At 38.2% G+C, this 13,304-nt stretch overlaps 1 protein-coding gene across 12 annotated transcripts in view; it reads right to left on the reverse strand.

Annotated features, from left to right (window-relative positions):
* The window catches only part of LOC147874206 (glucose dehydrogenase [FAD, quinone]-like), a 34,106-nt gene extending 21,092 nt beyond the window's left edge, over positions 1–13,014 (reverse strand). The window contains exons 1-4 of one of the 12 annotated variants that reach the window (XM_087346443.1): positions 8,678–13,014; positions 7,778–7,859; positions 6,987–7,079; positions 54–3,067 (exon numbers count right to left, since the gene is read on the reverse strand). In XM_087346443.1, coding sequence (XP_087202569.1) covers positions 1,265–3,067; positions 6,987–7,010 — 1,827 coding nt within the window. In that variant the 5' untranslated portion in view covers positions 7,011–7,079; positions 7,778–7,859; positions 8,678–13,014 and the 3' untranslated portion in view covers positions 54–1,264. Of the gene's footprint in view, positions 1–53; positions 6,789–6,986 lie in introns of those variants that run through there. The other 11 variants (XM_087346449.1, XM_087346446.1, XM_087346445.1 and 8 more) reach the window with 11 other exon arrangements.
* Positions 13,015–13,304: the final 290 nt, after the last annotated feature.

Raw genomic sequence — 13,304 nt, forward strand, 5'->3', positions numbered from 1 at the left:
CGAGAAACGAGCACCTTCTTGACCTTCTTGCTGGCTATAATAAATTATACTCCTCTTGTGCATGATTTATTTTTGGTGTTGTATCCACAAGTAAATATACTACACATATTCCCATAGGTACCAATACATTGCATGAATGCAGAAAGAGATAGAATATATATATATATATATTTTTTATATCTTAATTGCGTCATGTTTGTGTTTTATTGATACAATATTTTTATTTTCCGTCTATACACAAACTTAAAATAATGTTGTTTAAAATTACTTAAAATTATAACATTCTCAGTAGATACTGCATCTTGTTACATTTTTTGTATTCGACGACATGTTTCAATGTGTATTACATCATCAGGTCTGTCAATTTTAATATATTTTAAAAACTGTTGCACATTTTGCGTTGCGTTTATTGATTATTTTAATTGGTTTAATTTTAAGTTTTTTCTCATCGACCCAACCCCCTGAACAACTTTCACTCAATATATATAGCCACACGCGACACACACATCTCAGTTGCAGTTTACCGTCTCTTAACATCGGACACACAACACATCAATTACAACCCGGTATGTTTTACTACCTTTTACTACATTTTATTATGATTCATTTACATTTTATTACGATATATTACGTATTAACTCTTAAATTATTATATTTCCTATGTCAATATCCAAAATCACGACTTGAAAATTAATTTTACAGATATAAAACATCCAAGTACAACATCCAAATCAAAAAGAAGAGACAAAACTTAAAATTAAACCAATTAAAATAATCAATAAACGCAACGCAAAATGTACAACAGTTTTTAAAATATATTAAAATTGATAGACCTGATGATGATGATGTAATACACATTGAAACATGTCGTCGAATACAAAAAATGTAACAAGATGCAGTATCTACTGAGAATGTTATAATTTTAAGTAATTTTAAACAACATTATTTTAAGTTTGTGTATAGACGGAAAATAAAAATATTGTAAGAATATATTATGTAAGACTTGAGGTTCTCACAGCGGTGAGTATGAAGATATCCGTCTTCTGGGTTGTTGCGCTGTGTAGTCTGGTCGATGTTAACCAACGTTTCAGAGGTCATACTGCCTCCGTTATCAGGGCGATGAAGCAGTATGACCTCTGAAACGTTGGTTAACATCGACCAGACTACACAGCGCAACAACCCAGAAGACGGATATCTTCACAGATGTAAAATTTTACTGTGAGATAATTGTGACTCAGGGATAGTGGAACAGTAAGACCAATGCTTAAACTTTGTCACTTGAACTCCACCGATTCTTTATTAAATCAGCTGCCTTTTCGGCAATCATGTAGACAGGGGTAGTCAAGTGACCAGACGGAATTAGTGGAATGATGGAAGCATCCACAACACGGAGATTATTAATACCTCGCACTTTTAAATGTGTATCCACAACAGCATCTTGGTCAGAATCATTGCCCATTTTACAGGTTCCGCATAGGTGGTAGAAGGTAAAAGTCGTGTAGCGAATTGAACAATTCCAGTATTTATCGGAAGCGAATTCATACTCCTCGCACGGTGGAAGAGGAACTGGGTAGAGTTCTGCGGCGTACTTCTGAAAGGCTGAGGTGTTAACCAGTTGAAGCGAACTATGGATTCCACTTATAATAATATCCGCATCATATGGATCAGTCAGATAGTTGTGGTACAGCAGCGGCTTGTCCGTAGGGTCAGCACTTCTGAGAGCAACACGACCCCGACTTCTTGGGTGCATGATCATGGGAAATATCATGAAAGAATCCTTATGAGCTAACGGCTCGTAGGCAGCATATATGTCAGAATTGCCACCCCAGGCATCCCAAACAGGTTTCAGTGACGGAAGAGTGCTGGACGCAAAGAGTATTTCTATATCTGGAACACCGTCGGTGCTGTTACTGCTACTAGTATTTAGTTCCTGAAAAACAAGTGCTTCGGTGCCACCTGCTACAGCAAAGGGCCCGGTGCGACTTAGTAAGTACTCTGCAGCGTTAAACAAATTTTCAAGAACGTTGTCAAAACGAATACCAATCGACGAGTTTACAGTGAAATAAAGGGTTCCAAAACTGATATGATCCTGCAGGTTGAAACCCACTTTTGCATCCTGTAATACATTGATTCCCAAGCTCTGGAGCTCTTCGCGGGGCCCAATTCCTGATAACATTAACAGCTGAGGAGAGTTTATGGCACCCGCAGAAAGAATCACTTCCTTTCTAGCAAAAGCTTTTAGTGTAAGGCCATTGAACAATTTATACTGTACGCCGGAAGCTGTGCGACTATTTGAGTCAATAAGGATTTTGGTAACGAGGCTTTTCTTCAGGACGTGCAAGTTTGGCCTCGTCCTCGCAAACTTTAAAAACGCACGATTCCCACTGAATCTCAACCCATCCTTCATGGTGCACTGGTGAAATGAATATCCTATTTGATTTCCTGCATTATAGTCAGTTTTATTGAATCCTAGTTCTTTGGCGGCCTCGGTAAAGCTCCTCGCAGCCTCGGTGCGATATGGAGGGTAAGTAATGGCCAGCTGTCCAGACGCGTTATGGTATACCGTGTCTTCAGCCAAACGCGGAATAAGCATGCCCTCAAACCGGAGGAAATACGGTAAGACATCGTCGTATCCCCAGCCTTCACATCCTTCCTCCTCCCAGCCGTCATAATCCTTGCGATTGCCTCTCGTGCTCACCATGTAATTGAGAACACTGCTGCCACCTAAGACTTTGCCACGTGGCCACTTGCACTGGCCGCCAACCAGGCCGAGGCAGGCTGTTGATGACGGCTCTGTCTCATAACCCCAGTTTATCGACGTCAACTGTGAGAATGCTGCAAACAGAGGAATGTCCTGCAGAACGTTCTCTTCTCCGCCAGCTTCGATCAGTAACACTGACCACTCGGAAACCTCCGACAGCCGTGAAGCCAGCAAGGATCCAGCCGCACCGCCGCCCACAATGACGAAGTCGTATTCGACAAACTGAGCCGCGCATCCGCTCAGGATGAACGCAATCAGCATAAACACATACGCAGACTTCCTCGGCCAAAGGGAAATCTGAAAATACTGTCAAACATTTTTATTGCTTAACAAATATGCACATATTGCATGCCTTCCAATGCCTGGGAAGATGTTCATATCCACATTTCACATAGAGAGCTAAGTGCATCAGTCGGAGAAGTTAACTGAAACAGTGTTTTGCTTCAACGTCTGTCAATGAAATTTTAATGAAGTTCTCATCCTGTCGTATCTCCGTCCGCATTAATCCCTAAAAAACTATACTTTGGTGTCGAAAATTATTTGAATAATGTAAAATAGCATCATGGCGGCTGCTTTAGAAAAAAATTGTAACAATCCTTCACACGCCAGGACAGACCTATTACACGGTAGATCGGCAAATCAGAAGGTAACACACCACCGAAAACAATCGGCATATATAAGATCCAGATCACAGCAGGAGAACAATAAGAATGCAGTGTTTGCGTCTCAATCAGTGATATAAGGATACTCAATGCTAGGGTTCTGACCAGCCCCTCAACTGCAGCAACACAGTGAATAAGGCTACATGAAATTGTGTCTTTTGCTTCTTCTGCTTCTCCGGCCTGTTCTGTCTTCAACCAACCATCCAACCAACCTAAAAGCTAACTCAGGTCGGAGTCCTGCGCAAGCGCAAGACATCGTCCCTTCCTAGTAACATCATTCCTGCGTACGAAATGAATTGCTGGAAATGGTAAACAGAGCCTTAACATGGACACGGGAATTTTACTAAAGCTAACGGGGTTCTGTCGTGACGGGAGCCTCGACAGTTCAAACTAGGTTCTGTCGCTGCTGATGGGAGGGATGGACTGACCACTCGTTGCGCCAAATTGGCAGTATTTTGAGGACTGCTTCGGCTGGCCTGCTGACCATCAGTCCACCTCTGTTGCCCTTGGGTGACCTCTGAGAGCCCTTATTCGGCACGAGTGCCTCCCGAGTTGCCGGACTAAGGGGTTCTCCACACCAGTTAACCTAGAGTCAAATCTCTCAGTCAGTGCTCTGATGTGGTCGGCAAAGAGCGGGGTCCCCAAATCATCGTGGATTTGCCCGTTACTTACGTACCAAGGCAAGATAGTAGCAATGCGAAAACACTTGGATTGCAACACTTGCAGCTTCCTGACGTGGCTGCTGGCTCTGTCTCCAAAACTATTCCGAATTCGTACATATACAGGCAACTGGTATCACTCAGCGTAGGCGCTAACGGTTCATCGCGTGGCTTCTCATCCAATGAAGATGACATAACATTTACTGCCATGTCTCGAGCAGGATTCGAAAGTGGAAGACAAGTTTTCCTTAGCGAAGTAAAGATTATTCTGAAATTCGATGTAACGGAGAAGCCTGAACAGAATTACAAATGCTGATGGAAAGTCATGCAGCTTATGTCTAAATAAAGAGCCCAAGCTACTACGACAAAATGGAGCCGAAACAGTGGGCACTGTGGCCCGATCCACGAGCACACGGTAGTTTCATGTGGAAATGAAATGTTGACTCCATGTGCTTTGATACGTTGCTTTTACAAGTGTTTTGGTTCACTATTTTAATAGAACTGCGCAGGTAATACACCCGAAAGCATACTTTTCAGTCAACAATTCTCTTCTGGCGCACGTAATAAGCGACAAGTCATAATATTCTTTTAACGTAAGTAATTGAGTCCTACAGTAGATATATATACCGAGTTTGTTTGAAAGTTTTTTATATGATGAAAATTATAGAAGCCTGGCATGGCCATATTCCCTTCAAGAACAATGTAATGTTTTATAATTTTATAGCCCACAAAATTACCTCACTAGGAAATTTTCTCAACAGCATTCCGAGATCTCTTCGTGAACCACACAATCAAAAGTACTGTGACGTAGATACGCCCTTTATTTGTCAACCCTGTGTAACCGCTCATCTGGAATTAGTTTGGTTTTATTAATTGATTCTGTGTGTTTCCAGTATGTCAAAACATTTCTTTAAGATTTTAGCACCACTTGCCGAGAACAAGGATAGACTTTAGCCCTAAGAGCTAGAAGTCGTGTTTATGCCATCTGGGCAGAAAGGAATGTTTGGGGATTTGGTTAATATCCGATCTCGACTCAGCCTACGACAGACAGAGAAGTGCTTTTAGGAGCAAGTGTGGAGGATCGTGTTGTGCGGTCCGTGAGAGGTCTCTCTCTATCAAGATAGCGGGGCGGAGGGGGGTGCTTCGCACCAAGCCCAGGACCCTGGCGCCGAGGAGAATTAGGTAGGGACAGTCTTGTTTTAACTCGCGATAGCGAAGGTGCTAGAGACACATAGGAAGCTGTAAATTGTATACTAATAAATAATAGTGACTTTAAACTTCAATCTGAATTATTATTGGCTGGTGTGATCGGGCCGTTAACACGACCTGAGTTAAGAGCTACCTACCGACTGGCTAGGCCCTAAAAATCCTACACCCTGAGATATCCACATAGCCCTCGGGAGGAGAAGCAGTCAAACACCAACCCTGATACGGCAGCTGTCACGAGGCCACGAGTAGTGGACCTTTTACACCTGGGTTATGCTTCGCTTACACGGCGGGGGTTTACACAATACCGTTAGGAGTTATGGTCAGGTACATGCTTGTAAACGGTTTGGAGGGCAGGTATTTTCCTTAGTCTAAAGTCTAAGAAAATAAAAGGTTGGGAGCTACATGAGGTCAGCTGTCGACATGTAAACCATACAGCGATTGAACCCATGACCATACTAAACTCTGAATAGTGGTGCTCCACGAAGTTCAACACAGCTGAACTTTTATTTACTCTCGCGAGAGCAGAAATGGAGGACGTAAGGAGAAAGAAGAAGATGAGGACTGCCAAAGTGTGGAGTGTTTTTGAAAAATCATACAGGTTCAAGGGTTTAGAAAATAAAGTGCATCAGGGAATGGCAGCCAGGTTTCAAACGACAGTAAATGAGGTACAAAGGAAACTGTACAACCTCCGGTAAGTATGACAAATTACTGCGGAAGCCAATATTCATGTAATTTCACTTTTATTAATGTAATAATGGAATGTGCAATGTAATCATGGAGTTTGCATGCGTTGCTATAGGTGTCAGTACACCAGGGAGTTGCGGAAAGTACGGACCAGAAAGTCGGGTTAAGGTACCGCAGACACATTCAGATCGCAATGGCCGTACATCGAAAATATGAAGTTTCTTGAGGGAAATATGTTAATATTTCTTCTATCTGTTGACGACATTCTAAGTAAATTTCGTAACTGGATGAAATCTTCCACCCACAACTCCCTGAGAAGGCAGGGCTTTACTCAAATTGTTCTCTGTCTTCTCCTCTTCAAGAGAATTAAAATTACCGCAGCTGCCGTAACACGTTGTTGTTCATCTGCCATTCCAAACACACTGACCTATGGCGGCTCCAGTTCATTGTCAATTCCATGTAGAGTTCTGTTTTGTCTCATTATAGCCACTCTCACTGCCTCACTGTGTAAACGGTACTGAGAGAAGCGCGACATGTAGAGATATGTTTCGCTCTGTTGGAAGAACCTCTCAGGCCGACAGTAGTAACATTCTCTCAACGTCTAAACACCCTCCGATACCTCTCTCCATATACCTGACTTAAGACCGACTGCCGCTCTGAACTCTCGCCATATAAACGTAGCATTATGTTACGTTTAAACAGCGAGAGATGAATGCGAATGATTTCTTTACAAAAAATTTCCGGCACACCTGAAACCTTCAGGCGACACACAGGTTGCGGAACGCTGGTCTAGACCTAACTACCAGTTTTATGCTGAAAGGAGAAAACAAGGCTGAAGTGTTTTGGTAACTTAAATTATCACAAACGAAACTAAATTACATTCCCAAATCAGATACATTATTTGAAAGGCATGCATTCAGATAGGCCAGTAACTAAAAAAAATTGTTCTTAGTTCAGATGCTATTTTAAGAAATTAAAATGAGAACACACCTGGAAATTGGAAAAACTAACCTTTGATGAGATGTGGAAGAGCATCCTTGGCGCTCTTCAGTGCGCAAATATTGAATTCGCGGTCCTTAATGGAGGATTTATTTATGTAGTTAGCTGAAATGAACCAATACTATCTGTACTGTCATAAGATATACGGAGTGAATTCATCAAGCCAAAACAAAGAAAAACAAAATAACATTAAAATTGAAACCGTGCAGGAATTAGAAAGTTGTTAATGAAAGATCTCCCAATTGGTAACTAATTACAAATTACAAGTCTAGACACTGCCTTGTATAGAGAAAGTGCCCTCAAGGGAGCAAATGTTTTTGTTAAAATATGTTATAAACAGTAACGAAATGCACAGCTGAAGCTGGAGGTAAAATGTCTACGATATACCGTATGTGCTCACAAATAGAAACAGCGTCCATCCATAATGGTATGACTAGAAATAAAACATCGATATGTCATCATTGACAGAAATAAGTCATTTTAATATTAAAAAATTCAAAGTCGAATCATGGATACGTAAAATATCAAACTGAGAGAGAAACGATAAATACACAAATGTGCAAACATTCCTTATTTGCTTTTTAATTAATCAGAGTGGGTTAATGTATACATACAAATAGCTTCAATGCCTCATGAACAATGGCTGTCAAACTGAAGGTAAATCAAGACATCGCACGGCCACCAAGTTACTATTTTACTTTCTACGAAACAGTTGCCGTAAAAGTATATTTTAATGGGTCCTAACGATGGCGTGTTATTCTAGAGATTACTAAATAAACTGGTTTTGTGCATCGTCTACTTACTTACACCAGTAGGCCAGTGTCCAGTGACCGAGTTTATCTGTTTCTAACGGACGCAACTGAGCAGGACCCCGTTCCTTTTCACCTGTGTACGAAAATAGATCCAGTATCCGAAACGTTGTGCTCCGTTGAATACCAGATAATAGACAAAGTCCAGCAATTTAGTAATCTCGAGTTACCGTAAAAGTTTAATTTTTATGAAGACCTATTAATTCGTTCTTTTATGATCATGGCGCTGGTATCGGTAATACCTCACAATTTTATGCGTCCGCCGTTTGGCAATTAACGACAGTAACAGCGAAGTATAAGGTTCGGCCATCTTAAAACCAGATCAGGACAAGAAAGGAGAATACACACAACGAGAGTAAGTTGGTATCACAAGCTTCCGTTTTTCCTTAAGAGAGGAACGGAAGCTAAAACGCTGTGTGAAGTGATAAAATGTTGTTCTTAAAAAAACTCTTTGATTTTTGAGTGCCATGACTTTCATAACGATTCATGGTGTTGATTAGAGTAGCGTGGACAATCTAGCCTTTTGTTTGTGATGTACATTGTTGTTATGTTCTGTTTCCTGTCGTATTTAATCGCAGGAATTTGAAAAAAAAATCAGAAAATATTAAGGTAAAGTAGGCCATTATTACCTTCTACTGAAATCTTACTTTCTTAATTAATACCTGACTTAATCCCATCACAATAGATGCTTCGTGTCATCTACGTTTGAAACAGAATCGTTAAATAACCCATGGACGAACAAAGAATTCATTGCTGTTTGCGTAAAATTTCTAAATATTTTGAGAGAATTTGGTAGTCCTCGCTCAACTGTCAAGATGGAGGATTATTTTCCCGAAGCTATATGAGTTCAGAATCTTTGTTTTTTTCGTAGAGGACTAAATGCGAATGACTTACGTAATTGGAGAGCCGTTTCGCTAGGAAGTACTAGAAGCAAGATGGGCGTATTCAATGCGACGAACGCACGTACCACTGACAAGCTATAAGTAAGTTGAGAACTGCCCCGTACGTCTTTAAATACAGAACGTGGAGTCACTTTCATCATCCAGTTTCGTCAAAACGCCACGCCATCTTGGCAGGCACGAAAATTATAGGTAGTCACATCGCGCAGTCAGAGTGGCAATGAAAAGCCGTAATTAAATTTATAGTTTTATATATCATAATTTTTGTTTTACGTGTTCATATTTATGTAAAGTCGTTGGTTCGTGAATTAGATGGTAAATTAGAGATTGGATTTAGAGAAATAGGTTATGAGAATGTGGAATGAGCGGAGTTAGGATATGAAGCATGTACGTGCTCTTATTAGCAGTGTGATGGACCTAGAATTTATGGCAAGATAAGGGACTTTTGGTGTCTTAAAAACTCAGATCAGTGGAGTTATGTTCTTATACTCTAAACGGGAGAGCCGGATTAGCTCAGTCAGTATAGTGACTAGCTACAGACTTGACCACCCGGAATTCGATCCCCGACTGGGGCAGAGGATTTTTCCTCTAGCCTCTGCGTCCAGACAGGCTCTGGGGTCCACCCAGCCTCCTCTATAATGGATACCGGGGGTCCTTTTCCGGGGGTAAAGTCGGCCGGGGCGTAATGCTGACCACTCACCCCCCCCCCTCTAGTGCCGAGGTCAAGAAAGGGAGGAGCTATACCACCTCTCACCCCAAGCGCCTACATAGCGCATAGCGGGACAATACTTCACTTTTACTCTAAACGGGAAGATTATGAGCCGAATGGCAACAAACATTATACGGGGTTTGATATGAATCTTTCACGGTGTTTGCAAAACCATCTTCGTCCTCGTCCTCATGGACGAGGACGAAGATGGTTCTAGAAACGTTAGTGTTTTCTCTATTCAACCACCTGACACGGCAGGTAGCCCGAGAAGAATATACGACTTCTGCCACAAAAAAACAAACGAGACTGTGCCTGTAACTCTTTTTATTTAACAAATTCAGAAAATCAACCAAGATCGCCTTCAAAATAGTTCCCTTCTGAGTTCACACACTGCTGCATACGATGCTGCCAACGTTCAAAGCAATTCCGCAGGTCATTTTCTGTAAGGCTGTTGAGGATCTCCGCCATTTTTTTTTCGCATCTTCTAGCGTCAAAATATGGGTTCCTTTGAGCACCGACTTCATCTTTGGGAAGAGGTAGAAGTCGCAGGGAGCGAGGTCTGGCGAATAGGGTGGGTGATCAAGCACAGTGATGTTTTATTAGCTAAAATCTGCTTCACAGAGGAGGCATTTGACAGAATTTTTGTAACCATTTTTTGCGCAAACCTTTGTCATATTCAAACCTTCCCTTAGAATTTGTCGAACAATTTCCTTGTCCAAATTGACTTTCTCAGCTACTGCTTGCACACTCAACCTTCGGTCTTCTCGAATCACATCTCGAACTTTTTGAATGTTGTGATCGGTAACAGCTATGAGTGGACGTCCTGGACGATCATCATCTTTCATGCATTCTCTGCCTTCCGAAAATCTTTTGTGCCATTCAAAAACGAGTGCACGAAACATGCAATCTTCACCGTAAGCCTCAGTCAATAATTGAAAATTTTCCGTCGCGGATTTCTTCAGTTTAACAAGAAACTTGATATATATTGTTTAAATCTTGTCCGATTAATCACAATAAATTTTTATTAAATATGAAAATATTACATTAATTAACATTTAAAATATTAAATGATGTTCTTTATCGAAATATTCGATTTACATTAGACCATCATTTTTCACGACATGTTTCATTTCCGAAAAGAACTATCTTCAGGTGTATATAATTATATAAAGATTCAAATCAATAATAACTTAAATACAATTTCTATATATTATTTTAGCGTACATTTTTATCAGATGTTTATCGGATATCAAACGATGTTCTTTTCCAGATTTTATTCCATTTTAATAACATATTCGATGTTGTTCTGTACATGTACATCATGCTCAATATGACTTTAGTTTGGGTGAACGTTTTTTTGTTGTTTTTGTATCAGCCTGTAATGTAAATAATATAAAGAATAAATGAATATTAATAAAATAGAAAATAAAATACTATATTGAGATAATGAAATATAATTTTGAAACATACCAGAAATGAAAGTTGTGGAGGAGTTACATCTGTCTGGAAGTATTGCCGTGTTTGAACTGAACTGTGTTCATTGTGGATTGTGGTTGTTTTGTAGGGAGGGTAAGTGAAAGGAGGTTGTTGGAGGTGGAGTTAAGTATTTGAAGGGAATTAAAGATAGGGTTATTAAGTTAAATATAATTGTCATTCAAGCAAATATTTTGTTTGAATGCTTGTTGCATATGTAATTTTTCAATTGTGTCTCTGTGTTTCTTATTGTGTACTATTTTTAAGATGTCCATTGTGTCTGTTATCGTGCTATATGCATGTCCAGTGTTTAGAATATGTTTGGCATATGCTGAATTATCTTTATTATGTTTTATTGCCGCAATGTGTTCTTTATACCTATTTGTGAATGTACGTCCAGTTTGACCAATATAAGTTAATGGGCATTTTTTACATTTTAGTCTGTATATTCCTGGTAAATTGTATTTGTTGTTTATGTCTATTGGTGGTTTTTGTTTAAGGAAGTTTTTTATTGTGTTATTTGTTTTGAAAGCTATTTTTAATTTGTTTTCTTTGAATAGTTTTATTATGAATTACAGAATAATAATAATGATAATTCTCAACCAGAAGTAATACCGTATCCTTTTTCTTGCCGGATTAAAAATCTTACAAATACCCAATTCACACAACATGAATACACATTACTGAGCAAAGGATTAAAATACAACCCACACCACAAACAAAAAACATGGATCGAAAACCTGTCATTGCGAGCCGAAACTGCTGTGAATCTAATACCTATACCTAATACTTATACCTAATATATAATATATAATATATAATATACCTAATACCTATACATACGTCACTTAATTGCAAACAACATTGAACACTTAATAAAACAAAATAAAATCAATACACAATATAATAAGATACACGTAAACGAATGGAAAATAATAAAAAGTATAAAACAAAAATTACAACAAAACGAATAGACAATTACACAATCAGATGAAGGAAAAATTATCGTTATTCTTTCTATAGAACAATATCAACAGTACATTTCACAATTTATCAACCAAAATTCATTTACAACTTTAACACATAATCCTACACCAAATTATCAAAAAGAAATCCAGAAAGTAACCCAAAAATGTATAAACATTTTCAATCCACCAAAAACCCAATACTACAACCACAGCGCAACTTCACCTACAATTACAGTACTTCTTAAGTTGCATAAAAATCCCTATTCCATCAGACCATTGATAAACTGGACATCAGCACCAGCTTACAAAATCTCATCAAAAATAGCCAATTTCTTAAAAGATTACTGCAACCTACCAAACACATTCAATATAACAAATTCTGTAAATTTAATCAATGAACTTACTGAACTCAACCTTAATAAAGACTTACGAATTTGTTCATTTGATATTATTAATATGTACACTAATATCCCCACAAATAATTTACAAGACGTCATATAATATACTAAACAAACAAAAGATCACTATACAAATAATAAATGAAATTAAAATAGTAACGAACATAATTATTAATCAAAATTATTTTCAATTCAATATTCAGCATTGGCAACAAAATACAGGACTACCCATGGGTGCTCCCACTTCAAGTATATTATCAGAAATATTCCTTCAATATTTAGAACACAACAACATAGTAAACACATTAAACAAAAACCACATACAATATTATAGCAGATACGTGGATGATATATTAATAATTTACAATAGAAGAAAAACAAATATCCAACTAGTCCTTGATGAATTCAACAACATAAATCAAAACATCCAATTTACAATAGAACTTGAACAAAATAATACACTAAACTATTTAGATTTAACTATAATAAGAAAAACTAAAAACTTTGAATTCAAAATTCACAGAAAACCCACTACCACGAGTACCATAATTCATGCCTCATCTTGCCACCCTATTGAACAAAAAGAATGTCCATCAATTTTTTAATGAACAGAAAAAATCTATACCCAATATCCACAACAAACAAACAAATGGAATTAAATATAATGCAACAAATCCTCAAAGAAAATGGGTATAACAACAACAACTTTCTAAATAAAAAACAACAAAACTTAACGACAATAATAAAAATAAAAATGAAGATACACAAAAAGATGGACCACTTTTACATATATAGGAAAAGAAACTAAATTTATAACAAAACTATTCAAAGAAAACAAATTAAAAATAGCTTTCAAAACAAATAACACAATAAAAAGCTTCCTTAAACAAAAACCACCAATAAACATAAATAACAAATACAATTTACCAGGAATATACAGACTAAAATGTAAAGAATAGCCATTAACTTATATTGGTCAAACTGGACGTACATTCACAAATAGGTATAAAGAACACATTGCGGCAATAAAACATAATAAAGATAATTCAGCATATGCCAAACACATTCTAAACA

The sequence above is a fragment of the Zootermopsis nevadensis genome, unplaced genomic scaffold, assembly GCF_977971745.1.
Source record: "Zootermopsis nevadensis isolate Lab colony 2312 unplaced genomic scaffold, Znev_1.0 Znev_ptg000010l, whole genome shotgun sequence".
Classification (NCBI taxonomy): domain Eukaryota; kingdom Metazoa; phylum Arthropoda; class Insecta; order Blattodea; family Termopsidae; genus Zootermopsis; species Zootermopsis nevadensis.